Source organism: Andrena cerasifolii, chromosome 4 (assembly GCF_050908995.1).
Source record: "Andrena cerasifolii isolate SP2316 chromosome 4, iyAndCera1_principal, whole genome shotgun sequence".
Taxonomy (NCBI): domain Eukaryota; kingdom Metazoa; phylum Arthropoda; class Insecta; order Hymenoptera; family Andrenidae; genus Andrena; species Andrena cerasifolii.
This window is the reverse complement of record NC_135121.1, coordinates 9,373,796-9,388,536: the sequence shown is the minus strand read 5'-3', so window position 1 is coordinate 9,388,536 and position 14,741 is coordinate 9,373,796. Positions and strand designations below refer to the sequence as shown.

The 14,741-nt window shown below is 53.4% G+C and overlaps 1 protein-coding gene across 10 annotated transcripts in view; it reads left to right on the top strand.

Annotated features, from left to right (window-relative positions):
- Obsc (Obscurin) overlaps positions 1 to 14,741 on the top strand; it is a 45,944-nt gene that overhangs the window by 7,864 nt on the left and 23,339 nt on the right. For 3 of the 10 annotated variants that reach the window (XM_076810306.1, XM_076810307.1, XM_076810304.1), the window contains exons 1-7: positions 1,101 to 7,697; positions 7,868 to 7,977; positions 9,244 to 9,402; positions 11,668 to 11,790; positions 11,857 to 12,027; positions 12,898 to 12,979; positions 13,262 to 13,357. In XM_076810306.1, coding sequence (XP_076666421.1) covers positions 3,087 to 7,697; positions 7,868 to 7,977; positions 9,244 to 9,402; positions 11,668 to 11,790; positions 11,857 to 12,027; positions 12,898 to 12,979; positions 13,262 to 13,357 — 5,352 coding nt within the window. In that variant the 5' untranslated portion in view covers positions 1,101 to 3,086. Of the gene's footprint in view, positions 1 to 1,100; positions 7,698 to 7,867; positions 7,978 to 9,243; positions 9,403 to 11,667; positions 11,791 to 11,856; positions 12,028 to 12,897; positions 12,980 to 13,261; positions 13,358 to 14,741 lie in introns of those variants that run through there. The other 7 variants (XM_076810312.1, XM_076810311.1, XM_076810309.1 and 4 more) reach the window with 4 other exon arrangements.

The following is a 14,741-nucleotide window of genomic DNA, read 5'->3' as shown; positions in this document are numbered from 1 at the left end:
CGCGCGACTGAAAAATGGTAACAGGTGTCCCATTCGTCTTTCGTGAATTGCGAACAGTGACACGCGCACTGGGCTGATTTATCGCGCACTCCATCACTTGTGTCGCTCGATGGGCATCGAGATAAATAAACCAGCTTGTCCACGGCATCAGTTATCCCGGCGATACCGATTCCCATCTCCATTTATCTCGAGCGCTGGCTTTCTCCTCGCCCTTTCCTTGCGCGCGACCCTTATTTCCCTTTTGTCGCGGAATCGAGGCGCGAGCGCGACGTTCGATAATTTTAACTGATCAGAATCAGGCGCGATAACTCGTATCGCGGTTGGAACTGGGTCGAGAACAGTTCCCCGCGCGTACAGCCCGGAAAGCCGCGCGATTTATATCAAATAATGACGCAACGCGTCCTAAAGAAAGAAATTGGGCCTGCGGTAGGCGTTCGTGGCAACAATCGGGACGCTTTAAATAGAACCCGCCCGTCAACACTGCCCTTTTCCATCGTTGTTTCTTAAATAATTGATGCAACCGCGTTCGGGGTTATTGACGCCCAACCGTGCCATTTCCAATCTTATTGCTCCGCTGTTTGAAAACGGATCTAGCCTCGTTTCCACGAGCTTCCTTAGTCGGGACTTCGAATCTCTCCATTTCAAGCACACGTGTAAAATAATTCTCCAGCCCACGTTTAACTTAAACTTCGCAGCTATCTACTCACCCCTGTTTGACACCCTTAACAATGCGAAGCGCAATGAAACCCGCATATAATTCTGAAATACTCTTCGAGTACCTATTTAGAGCCAAGAATCCAATATTTCCCCTTCAATTCAAGATGAATGTAAATTAAGCCCCGACCAGTCCCAGTTTCGGTTACACGCCAGCTCCCAAGGGGGTGTTCCTCGCGTGTGACGGTGAAAAATCTCTCCTCCTGGCCTGCATCCGCGGAGCACGGCGGCGCGTGTGTACACCCTTAGCGCGCGCGACCACCGCGGTACAGGCCTGGGGTCCGTGCACCACGTTTCTAAAGATGTATTGGAGAAGTGTAAGAAGGGTGGCTATTTCTGGTCGCGGGGAGCCGAGAGACTCGTCGCGCAAACGGCTCTTAGCCACTTCGTACATCGAGTAGTCTGGCGTTCGCCGCGTATCGCAATACGCATTTCGGTGGGAATCGTGCGCGACATGACGCGCGCTCCGACGCGATTCTCCTCCCAGTGATTCGACCAACTCGCCGACACGAGCGACGACCCTGCTGAACCGAGAGAACCGGGCGCGAATCGACATAGTAGCCGCGGAACCGTGGAGACCTCCTGTCCCATCCAGCAGATCGAACAACGTCGCGCGATCATGCTCGGCGAGGGACGACGGACGAGCCACGACGTTGCGATTCCAAGATAGATCGCTAGAAAGAGTGTACTCTACCTGCTGGCTACTCTGCGATGCAGATTTCCAACGTTCTCTGTGATTAATTCTGACCCGTCCGCGATCGTGGATCTCGAAGAGCTTCCCGACGATCTTGGAATAAAGTGACACTTCGGATCTCTGTCTTCCTCCTGCGAAGAGGGTAAAAGTGTCGAAGCGAACAGGTGATCCTCGCTGCGTACACGCCACATGCCCCCTCGAGTTTCCCTGCTAATTGATCGTGCTCCGCGAAACGGTGGCCCCCTGACACGGCAGTGCAGTGCACCGGCGTGAAAATAGATGGTCGGTGGTGGTTGGTGAGGATCGGTGAATGTGACGAGGTGGAAACCGTCGCCAGGTTCGATCTGCCTTGGGTAGAGGAATAGGATCCTGCCGCTGGCGATTATCGCGTATCGACACCGAGCGGGGATAATTTATCGGTTGAAACTATAATCGACGTGGCCCCAGGATTAGCTAAACCTTTGGCTACTTCAACGTTAGACCCTCAAGGATTGCTCGAGTGTAAACCGAAGCCTACCATCGAAACTCTAAAGGAGTGCGTAGAATGGATAGCTACCTAGTGGAGCGAGACAGGCGACAGGGAGGATTGAGAGGCGTCGTTTGACAATGGTGACGAGAAAATATGTCAGGCTAACGTCTGTCGTTGCTCGGTGCGCGCTGCCAATCGAGGAACGTAGCCTCGAAGGGGCCAAGAATCCGCGGGATCGGGCGGCAAATTAGCCAGGAAGGGGTCGGTTTGCTGTTGCTTGGGAGCAACAGCCACCGGGGAAAAAAGGTGGGCTCTTTTCTGCGACGAGGAAATCGCCGAATTGGCCGGCTACCAGGGGCCGAACGAAGAAGAGCACCCACGGAATCCTCGCAGGCATCCCGCACGTAAAAATAAACCGTGCCTCTCGGGCCGGCACGAGGCGGCCGCGGGTTCGACGAAAACTTTTTTAACGAGCCGCGCGATGAAAACGACAGCGGCGGAACCGTCCGGAAGAAGAATTGCGCTCCGAATCAGTCGGCTGGCGCGCAAGCCGTGCCTCATCTAATTGGAGAAGGAATCGGGGAACGTTCGTCTGGAGCTGCTTGAAGCGCGAAAAACGCCGTAATCCGGGAGATTAAGTGGCCGGTGGACCTCGAGGTGGTTCGAGTCCGCTTCTTTATTTTAAGCAGACGGGATGGCCTTCCGAGAAGACCGTGAAGAATAGCGGCGGTACATTTGTTATCTCTCGCTGACAGGGGAACGACACGTGGAGGTGGGTTTCAGAGTGTCGACAAGCTTAGTCCCCTGGTAAACCTGCATTCATGAAGTTTGCCAACTGTTCAGTAGTGGACGGTCAGAAGGGATATCGTTGGTCCCCAGGTAGACGAATTATGGCGAGGAGGGAACAATGTCAGTCGTTGACACTGGACGTGTTTATTGACAGCGCGGCGAACGCCAAGAGGAAGTCACGACCGAGTGGTCAGGAACAAGGATCCGTGGTTCTGGTGGCCGGGATGCCAAACTTCTAGCAACGCGTGTCTGCAGGTCGATGCAAACTTGACCACTCGAGGGGGCCGTTGTTCAACGACAGTGAACCTGGTCGGGGATCGCTCTCGAGGTACCAGGAGAATAGGATCGTCGAGGAAGTAGGTTGCGAAGAAAAGGGGGTTTATCGATGACTCTGTAAGGATCTGACCGCGGAGACGAACAATGTCCTTCTGCAGGATAACAGGAAGGAGCAGGGGCCTCCCCAAGCCGAATTACTTCCCTCTGCTGCCACCGATCAGCCCGGCGGACGCGAAGCGTTTCTGCCGCATCACAGGGAAGTCCTACGGCCTGCCAACTCATCATTACATTCCAGTTCTGTTGGGCGTGCACACCCACGACAAATCGAAATGCAAGATCACGAACGCCTCGGGCCTGGGACCGCACCATTTCACAGCTGGCTTCGTCCTGGGGGAGAAGAAGAAGCACGTGATCCTCAAGGACTACCGTTATGTCTTCCCGATCCTCGAAGGGGAAGGCGAGCAGCAGCGAGCCCTTCGCGACCTGCTGGACTCCAAGCATCCACCAGCTGAAGAGGAAGCTTCGAGGTTCGTTTACACCGTGGAGGAACGACGATGCAGTCTGGTGTTTCCCTCGAGGCTGGAAGCAGCGGTGAGAGACGGAGACGTGAGGGACGTGATGCTCTCCAGAGACTGCGACACTGTCCTCTTCCGGTTGAAACAGGGCAAGAACGTCTCCGTGGACTTCAGGAACCTGGAGGACTTCGAGAACTTGTACGACGGACTTGGCCCTCGCGAGGATGTGCTGAAGGAGAGGGAGAAGCAGGAAGCAGAGGCTAGGAAGCGGAAGAGGAAGAGGCAGGCTGGACTTAGTTACGCCAAGAGGATCTTCGAGGAGAAGGAGAAGGCAGCCGAGGAGGAGGAGCTTAGAAGGACGAAGCAACTGAGGCTGAGGAGCGTCAAGGAGGAAGCTAAAGAGGAGAAAGTCGAGAACTGGAAGCAGGTCGACTTGGAGCAAGCTAGAATCAGAGCCTGCGAATTCATCTCCGTAACGAACTCGTTAAAGGAAGCAGCCAAGTCCCTGCCAGAGAGGTTAGATTGGAACTCGTTCCAGGGAACTGGGAACGCTGCAAAACCACCCCTGCAGCCAGTGATAAGCAAACTACCCTCGCCGATCAACGTGCAGCCTCAGATCGTGGAGCAGAGCGCCGCGTCCTCGTGCACCAGCCCCGTCTCGGAGAGCACCGGTGGATTCGAGGCGATATCGATCGTGAAGCCACTGACACCTCTGAAGATAGAGCCCGACGCAGCCATCCAGTCAGCCATACAGAATATCCCTGCCAGCGATTTGAAGGAACTGTCGAACGTGAACGTGAAGCTGTTGCAAGCAGGCGAGCAGGCGCTGGAGGAGCTGCCCCGGGTGGAGGAGATACCAGAGCTGGTGCAGGGCATGGCGCAGGGTAAGGAGACAACGGCGCACAACATCAAGGGTCTGAAATTAGACATAAAGACCGCTCAGAGATTTATCGCCGGCCAGACAGTACAGACGCCGATGGGGCCTATTTTCGTGCCTGGCCAGACTCTACAGACACCCCAGGGTCTTGTCTTCGTACCTGGCCTGACAGTCAACACCCCCGATGGCCCCGTCCTCGTTCCTGGCCAGATCTTCAACGCGAAGGAGCAGGACGACAAAGAGACGCCTGTCTTCGTGGCTGGACAAACCCTACCCACTGAGCAGGGGCATCGATTCCTCCAAGGACAGACCTTCCACACGAACGAAGGAGCTAGGTTCGTGCAAGGTCAGACCGTGCTCACAGAGGAGGGTCCCAAGTTCGTCGCTGGCCAAGTGACCGGGAACGGAAGCTTCCTTCCTGGTCAGACGATCCACACTCCTGACGGGCCGCGGTTCATGCCTGGCCAGACGGTCACCGATCACCGCGGGGAGCAAGTGTTCGTCCCGGGTCAGAGCGTGCAAGTCGCTGAGTCCTGGGAATTCGTGCCCGGACAGTGTATAGAGTCTCCAACCGGGGAGCCAAGGTTCGTCCCTGGTCAAACGATCTCAACGTCGCAGGGAGCACAGTTCGTGCCTGGACAGTACGTCACTACGAGCTCTGGGGATGGCCGCTTCGTTCCTGGCATCGTGAAGGACACCGAGGAAGGAGTTGCGTTCCTACCGGGGATGACGCTGGACACGCCGAAGGGTCAGAAATTCGTGGAAGGTCAGATGATGAGGACGCCCGACGGCGAGAGGTTCTTCCCCGGGAAGACGAGGTTCACGGAGGAGGGCTTCGAGTTCGCTGCAGCTAGAAAGTTCGACGAAGTGGTGTTCCACGATGCTGGGCCTGTTGGTATACCCGTGGATCCGAAGACGGCCAACGTGTCGTCTCAGCAGAGTGAGATTTTCGGCCACATGGTGCAAACGGAACGTGGCGTGGAGTTCTTCCCTGAGAACGCGAACAAGCTGCCCGAGGGGAAGAGGATCGTTCCGGGGCAGCTGGTGCGAGGTGGGAAGGACGGTCCGAGGTTCGTGCCCGGTGTGATGACGGAGGATGGCTTTCTGCCTGGCCAGATAGTGATGACGGAGAAGGGAGAGCAGTTCGTGCCTGGCCAGGTGATCGACACCAGCAGTGGACCAAAGTTCGTCCCTGGACAGATGGTGGAGACTCGGACTGGCTCCAAGTTCGTTCCCGGTCAGACAGTAGAGACCGCGGACGGGCCGCGCTTCGTGCCTGGGCAGATCGTGGAAACGAAGGTGGGCCCCACGTTCATTCCTGGCCAGGTGATCTCCACGGAGGATGAGGGATCTCGATTCGTGCCTGGCCAAGTGGTGGACACCCCAGAGGGTCCGAGGTTCGTTCCAGGTCGCGTGGTGGAGTCCGGAGAGCTGGGTGTCACCTTCGTCCCCGGTCAGATCGTTCAAACGGAGGAGGGACCGCGCTTCGTTGCCCCAGATCTGACGGACACGCCTGAAGGGGAAGTGGAGTTCTCTGTGCAGGGCTTCGAGGTCACCCCCGAGGAGCTGAGGCTGCTGAGGCCGCAGCACGTGCACTACAATCCTCATGTCCAGCACCACGGAGAGGCCAGCATCGACGCCAGGATGCTTAGGCAATTATCAGAGGCGGGTTTGTCCGTGGGAAGGAAAGTAGCCACGGATCTACCGGCGGTGGACGTCGACGTGGATCCGAAAGCTGTGGCTCTGGAACACGCGCTGGTGATGGCTGAGAAGCTTGGCCTGCATGGCACCACGGCGGTGAAAATGGCACAGATCGTATCCACCGTTGCTCAACTGGCAAAGAACATCGCTGTTCAACAGGAACAGCAGCTGGAAGAGAATCACTTGACTTCTAAGCTGATGAATGGCACCAAGCCCCCTGTCGCTTTAAACGCTAGGAAGAATGGAGAGGAAGGAAACGCGGGAGATGAAAGTGACGATTGGCTAAGAGACGCGGTAAAAACAGCAATGTCCAGCGCTGTCCTGGCGATCTCGACTCGATCTATCGAGGACAGCAACGATGACAACCAGGATTTCGTGTACTCCTGCATCAGCGAGGCATTCAACGTCCTCCTGCGCCAGAAGAACATCAGCATCGAGCACTCCGTGGAGGAAATCCTGCAGATCCTGTTAGTCCCTCAAAACAGAAGCAGCCTCTGCCAGTCCGCTCTCATAGAACTGCTACATAGCAGGCGCAACAAGATCGATATCCTGAAATCCACCGTGGTCGGTCGCTCTCTGAAAGACGAAGTGGTCCTCGACAGACTCTCCATGGTTCTCGAGGAGGAGCACGGAACGGACTTAGTGGGACCTGCCTTCAGAACTATCTCCAGAAACGATCCGGAATTAGTGTCCAGAGTGCTTCAGAAGGTGTCCGAAGAAGTATCCACGATCGCTACCGAGAAGGAGGCAGTCGAGACCGTGCACAAGGCGATCGTTCAAGCTGTCAGGGAATCCAGCGAGATTCGCTTGCAGGAATTGCTGAACGACGAAGGGGAGAACGTTCGGGAGATGCTTCTTCAAGCTGTCGGCCTGGCGAGGGCTCTAGGCATGTCCAGCATAGCCAGCAGCCTCCTGGCCGTGATCAGCGACGAGAAATCGACGCGCGCTTTGGCCAGCGACAGAGTGACCTTGGACGTTCTGAAAAGGCTGACCGTGATGAGGAAGCTGGCCGAGGAGAGGCCGCCGTTCCTGAGTGCCCTTGGCCAGCTGTACAGCGATCCAGAGATGGCGAGAACCGATCCGCGTCTGAGAACCCTCGTGCGAGAGAGCGCTGCCCTGATGATCGTGCCTGAAGAAGCACCGTTACAGTCCTCCGCGGACGTGCCTACCGTTCTGCTGCACTCTGACAACAGCCTGGCGATGGAGGAGTTCCTTCTCAGAAGGAGCCACAGGCCGTCAGCTATTTTTATGATCCTCAAGCAGGGCCTGCAGGCAGTCGTGCCCAGGGAAGCTTCCCGATCGGTGCTCACGGGTCAGGTGGCCTACACCGTGCTCGACGAAGATGGTATACATCATTTCGAGCCACTGCACGTTTTCTCGGCACTGAGACTCAACCGTCCCACCGCCCATCGCTTCTCCATGTACTGTTGCCCCGTTGCGAAAGAAGAGGACGTGGACGCCGAGATGCTGTCCACGTTCACTGGGACCACCTCGATCGCCAGCAGCCTCGACGGATCGGCCAACGGGACCTATCAGAAGCAGGAAGGGAATGGAGTGATAATGTCGAGGTCAGATAGGTCCTACGGATGCTCCGGTAGCAGGGAGAACACGCCTAGCCTGAGGAGACTGAGCAGCATCCAGCTGGACAGTAGCTGCGAGAGGGTAATGTTGGGGCGAGGGAAATGATTGCCGGTGGAACACTCTGTGACTCCTTGAAATATACTTCTTGCCACTCTCGATCTTCTCAATTGACCATAAGCCCAGAAAATAGTGGTAATTTTGCAGTATACAGCGAGGAAACGTAGAACACTCTTTTTCTTTCTCCGTTGCAGAAATCCTTGGACAACTATATCGTCGTGAAGGATTTCAAGAGCGAGACAGATGGTTTCACCGTGAACGTCGGCGACATCGTCGAGGCCCTCGAATACGCCGATCTAGCCAAGTAAGATCCCCCAGCGTCCTGCAGTCGCTTCATAAAAACCAAGGGAAAGCAAATAATTCCCGACATCGGCTCCTGCCTTCCCCTCTCTCTTTTTGGACCGTTGACTCGGCGTGTCTGAGCATTCGCGCGCGTTAAAATCTATTTCCGTGTGCGTGCAACGTGTGCCTGGCCAGAAATAAGCTCCACCACTGGCCGTATATAGTCTACGCCGGTGTATGGGTGAAGGATAGCGGGCTGTGGGCCGCGATCCATCACTTTCGCAAAAGTTCTTTGCTCCGCGGCCGAGCAAATTGCAATTTCGCGGCTTCTTGAGTAATGGTAGGCGCTTTCGTTAACACTCCGCTCGTGTTACATTGTTCTAACCGGAGGGTGCCGGGGCGAGGACCAGGAGAACACGTTGCTGCTGTAACGTGTCGGCGATGCATGCGCCGTGAGATCATCAATTAACACGGCCACGCTAACTGCTAATAACTGTCCTTGATCCTAGGAAGAGAGGATCAAAGAGGAGGCCCTGCACACAGCCACTGCACGCGCGTCTCTTCGGAAATTCCCCGAGCAGGCCGCGAAGAAAGTATTAACCACGTGCACGAGCAGAATGTATTAATAGAGAGGAAAGTTAAAGTTCGCACGATCGGATGTTGCACACCGCGGAGTCGCGAGGGAGGAGACCGCGGCGCGGTCAATCCGCGTGTCAAACGCTGAGGGATGGCCGCGTGGGGGCCTCCCCTTTGCTTATTTTCGCGGCGATATTTTTACGGCGGAACGACGCTCCGCCGGCGCTGCTCGCGGCCCGCGTTTATAAAATACGCCGACAGCACTCGCGCGAGTGCCACGGCAGATGGGAAATATCGCGGGGGCCACGCACCCCGCCGAATCCACCGCGAGCCGTCACCTCCACTGGCCTCCTCTCTCTCGCGATTTCGCTCGTGCGCCCCTGGTCGATGCACGGAAGCCGAATAGTCGCGTTATCGGGGCTAGAGATGCGACCCTTTGAAAAACGCAACTAACCACTGCGAATAGAGTAGCGCGAGCCGTAAACACGCCCGCCCAGCGAGTAACAAACGAGTGAGAAGGCCCGGCCGGGCTGAGGAAGCTTGAAAGCATCGCGCCTCGCTCTTTCCCATTTAACGAACCCCGCTACCTCGCTTCGACTCACGGCAGAGTGATGTTTAGTCTGCATGCGGCTCAACTAAAAAGGCAACGGCAAGCACCGCTGCGGGGGTGGGCCCCACTGGCATCTATTCTGGACGTTTGACCGTGTTGTAGGAAGATGAAGCTGGATCCGGATCTGGAGATCGGCGAGATCGGCGACACGCTGGACAACTCGGCCGCCTGGCACAAGTTGTCCGTTCGACCACGAAGAAAGCACGCGGATCCCCGTGCGCGAAGCATCTCCAGGTCGAGCTCGGACAACAGCATCCATAGGTAAAGTATATCGCTCCTCGGTGGAAGAGAGCTCCAGCAGCGTTTGTACTGGGAAGTCTCGGTACACCCGGAAATAACGGAGAAGCGTTGGGAAGCACAACTCCAGTCGCACTATGGCAGGTCAAGCTTCATCGTCGTCGATAAAAGAACGTCGAAGTTCATCCAAGAGACTGACGACGAAATCGATCGAACGTACATGCCTACTCCTCGTTGAACCCCGAAGACTTCGCCAAGGGCGCGTCATCGTTAAGCATCAAGGCTGTGCTGGTTACTGATATATACCCCGAGCAGCTGCTGCCTTCGCGATAAATTACGTTCCATCGACCGTTGCTCGTTAGATCCTCGCCGCTATCGCTACTTAATTTCTTAATATTCTCCTCGAGACGGATTATGTCTGACAATGCAAATCTCTCACGAATCCACGTTCTCTCGATGCAAATCTCGGTTTTACGGTCGCGCGCACAAGAGCCGAAGTGGAATGACGAAGGGGGTAAAGTCCTCTGTCGAAGATGAGTGGCTGGAGACGAAGCTGCGTTTAAGTGGACGCGCTCGATTAAATGCGTGCACGAAATATAGGAGCGACAGGTGTTTCGGTGACACAGTAGCCCGCAGACATTATGTTAACTGCGAAGCCAATGAACTCGCCGTATTTCAAGATTTCAACCCCCGAGATTACTCAAGAACGGATGCCTAACCGTTACCGTATCGCAGCGCACGAGTTGTTTGATTTCCCCAGCGGACACGCGTCGCCTCGTCCGTTTATTAGACGATCCCGTGCCTTTGCTATCACCAGCCCCCACCCGGGAACCCCCGATTCCCGTTTTATCGCTGACAGAGGCATATTCGCGACGCGATCTTCGCTATTAGCGCTGCCACGTTCCCTGACACGCGAGCCACCTTGTCGACTCTTCCGCACGGGGTGGACCCGGGGACAGAAAGGGACAACATTGTTGGTCGCAAATGATGCCTCAGCTTAGTCGACTCCGAGGGAAAACTGACGGAGTGTAATTTACCGTGACGTTAATGAAGACGAAGCGTTTATAAACGTCTCTATGGATAATGTCCTCCGGGGCGGCTACTCTGCGTGATTGGCTGTCAGCCAGAATAGATTCGAAGTCGATAATACGTTAATGATAACGAAGGTACCGAATGATTGGGACAGTTGTTAGGAAAAGTCCCTGCGGAGTTGGATGAAAATGGAGAACGCCAGCTCCTGCCAGCCATTCCGCGATTTCCATCCCCTCTGGTTCGCCCAAGATATTTGGTCGACGTTTTCGTGACTGAATTTCGAAGAAGTTTTAAACGTCGCGTCTAAATAAATTTCAGTTGCGCAATGCGCGTGAATAAGGAGTCGTCCCGTTGGCTCGGGAACGGTCGACTCCGGGGAAGGCGAAATATCAGCCAGTTCTGAAAATAAGCTCGAGTAAAGGTGAGGTTCAAGCCGAAACTTTGATTCGGTGCTTTGGCATCGGCGACGTTCAATGGATCGCCAGCTATTTACTATTTACTACATCGAGATGCGCTGGTCGAGGAATCTCGATCGCATCGTTCCTTCAGGCCCTGAGAAGCGGATGTTGCAATACCTAAAACACAGCTTAGGACTTCGTGCACCAAGGATGCGGAAATTGCTGATGGAAAGTGCACGTACGAAGTGTCTAAAATAATTCCTTTCGCACAGCAGTAGACTAGCGTTTCGCCAGTGTTGACGCAAGTGTTGCAGATCTCTCTGGCTCAGAGAGCGGAAATAGCCCGGGATATGCCCAATTACGCGAAAGCGCGGGGTGGAGATACGTTTCCCTCGTTACATTAGAAAGAATAGATAGGTACGCAGGCTTGTGTGGGCGTTCGAGAGTTATATTTAAGTTTAGTGACTAATGCAACAGTCCTGCCATGCTCCTCGTGTCTGTCGTCCATTCAGCAGAACGCAAAATTTGTTGGCGGTCTGTTCGGCTCATTGGGCCTTGAATTTGACAGTACCATTTCTAGTTGGCGAGCTATATACGCGACGAAACTGTAAGCCCGCGAAGTTTCGAGTAGGTGATTTCAGCACGATTAGAATCTCAGCTAGCTGGCCTCCTTTTCGACAAAGTCTTCGCAAAGGGTCTATCTTGAACTTGAGTGAAAGCCTCTAGACAGTAACACCTTCTCCTTCAAACAGTAAATCCTCCAATTACTTTGATCACTGTATTGAAATTAGTTACCCTGTCTTTCTTCGCCTAAAGCAAGCATTCATACACTACCTAAAATCGGGGCCTTTTTGTGCAGAGTGTACGTTCGCACAGTGGATTCGAGGGAAGGATGGCTGCCCATGTCGATCCTGATGCAGACCGCCCTCAGCGAGGACACGGCGATTGGACATGGACCCGAAGACTCGCATTACCGAAGGGAGTAAGTTGCCCAGCGCAGAGCTTCTCCTTGTCAGATCTCTTCTTTTCAACGAACCGATTTTCGTAGGGCGGTAGTGAAGGAATTGGTCGAAACCGAGGAGGAGTTTGGCAGGGACCTTCAGCTGGTCGTCGAACGTTACTTGAAGCCACTCGACAACCCGGATGTGCCACGGATCGTGCGCGACAACAAAGACATCATCTTCACGAACCTCAAGCAGATCGCCGATTTCCACAATACGTACGTATAACCGGCGAGCACGTTGGCTAGGCGGACAACTTCACTGCGACACTTCACGATCCGGACATTCAACACGAGAGACTCACACGAACCTCATTACCCGCAACAGTTGAAACTCGCTCGTAACTCGATACAGAACAATCATGATTTTAATCGTTATACGAAATCTAAAAGAAACACGCGCACACACGGTACACACCACACACGCCCGCCAATACGTTTCTTCTTCTTCAGCGAAGCAAATTGTCCGCGACGTAAGTTCGGTAACAAGGCATATTCTGTGTGATCGTGTGTTTCGTGGCTGTTAATATTGTTCGGTATTTAATAATTTCATGTAATCGTGTGGTTTCGGAATTGTGGCTTTCTCGAACGTTTGAATGCACCCCCACCCCCGTTTGGTCATACGAGCACGCTTCGATTCACTCTGCCAGCACGAGTTCATTTAATCAACGAAAACGACTGTTATCTGATTATAAGTTTTACTTGCCACTTGAATATTCGAGATTAAAATTGTCAGAATTCATGGCTGTCTGTAATCACGTCGTTGCTCGTTGAAAACCATTTAGTTTCTCCCCTCATTGCCCCACCTACCCCATTGAAAGATGAAGTGTACTTTAATCGAAACTCGTTCAAGCACCCCAGTATGAATTAATAGCAATTCGATAACTATTCCTCGACGTAACTGTTCGTGACTTAATCAGCGCACAAGAGGCTGCAACGGCGTAACAAATTATTAAAGATTAACGCCCCTGGTTTACTGTAAGCGCTCCCATCGTGCCCTAAATGTCGCATTGAAAAGACGAGGTCGTGACCTTTCGCACGTAGGCGTGGTGTGTCTTTGGCGTGAGAATTAATTCGCTCCTTACTTAGATCGTTCGGCAGGGTGTTGATCGAGGGCGTCAAGTACTACGCGGATCAGCCACGCATGCTGGGCAAGACTTTCCTTCGACTGGTGAGTCTCTGCAACACGTTTACTCACGTTTCTAGCGTTCTTATTCACCTAGGCAGAATAACTTGCACAGTAACTGGCGAATCTATTCGCGAAGAACTGCAATATTCGTATATCTTGATTATACGCACGTGCGAGTAGTTTGACTTTCGGTTGCGATTTAGAAGAACAATACGACAGTCGGATATAAACCTGAGGATGACGATAATAGAGCTTTTTCGGGGCAGTTACTCAGAAGTTGCTAATAATTGCACAGTGTCGTGATCGTGTTGCTCGCTGTTCCAGGAAAGGGACTTCGACAAGCACGTGGCCTACTGCAGGGATGAACCGGTCGCACAAGAGTTCCTGCAGATGAACGACGCTGTACGAGAATACTTTGAGGTCAGTTGTTCAACTGCCGAGTACGCGGGCATAAATCACTAATAATAGAGACAACAAGTAGAGACAAATAGCAAAATGCAGTCAAAGCTTCCTCCGTCTGCGACGCGAGTCCGCAAGGTGGTAAGAAAGGTTTCTGTCCACCTCCTCTGTAGTTTGGCGTCCCGACGCCAGCGTCCTTTGTAACGCGGCAGCTCTGCGCCGAATTGAAAACACATTTGTCTACGAGGTGTAAATCTTATCCTATGATTTACTTCTTCGCAAGAACAGTCGACGTTCAACCGCGCAGACGTGCAGGACCTACGCGACCCTGTCCCATATCGTCTTTAGATGGAAATAATTCATTGTTATATTCTTTATCACACTTTTGTACTCGAGCTGCTGCGATGTCCATGGAATTGAAAGTCGTTCCAGGCCGCTCCACAGTCGAGTCTGTTGTCCATACGAATCGGTGGGAATTTCGCGATTACGTAACAAGCGGGGGTAAGCGGGCGTCTGTCCAGCCCCCGAAATAGCTTGGTTTATTCTTAACGCGCGGAACATCTTTCGCTTTCCTCTCGCTTATGCACGGCAGTCTCGCGGCCGAGACGCGCGCCCTGAAAAGAAAAGGAAGAAAGTGGTGTCGTTATCGGCCGGTGATGTCACTGGTTCCTGTCACTACGCGATGACAGAAGCTGCGCGATCCTCGTCTAGAAAGAAACCCCAGCGTTCACTGCCCCCCCCCCCAACGTCACAACATCAACCTCTGCAACTGTAGGGGAGACCGTGTAGTTTTTAGACTAGGTCTTTGTTAACTTTCAGTCTATAATATTGTTTGAAAGTTACGTAGATTAAAATTTTATTCTTCAAATTTCCAAATAACACTTTTTCATTTATTTTCTACGTATTTCCTCAAGTTTTCACGTACGATATATTAAAGAGGAAGGACCTAAGTATATTTTAGCATATTTGTTACGAAGTAATTAATTCAAATAAAAATTACAAAAATTCAAAACTGAAAAACGTATCAACTTGGCCCGGTCTCCCTTACCTCCCGCACTTTTTAATTTCAATAATACCTAGCTTAAAAATACTCACTGTTCCACCTTCGTCGCGCTTTAAACTCGCAAAACAAGTCATCCCCTTCATCCCTTCCGTCGGGATGCCTTCAGGACAATCGGATTCCGCGGCGCGTGCACGCAGCAGCGCGGGTGGCTAGGACACCGCCGCGTCACGCTGCCTCCTTACATCGAAATTGCTGCTCGCTTTTTTCCCCGTGATTCGACCCGTTATTTCGGGAACTTGACTCAAGATCGACGAAATTTTCACACGCGTCGTCGTATCTATCCTAATGGCGCGAAATCAGAATTAGATCGCGCGATTACCACTTTACCCCGTCGGACGTGTC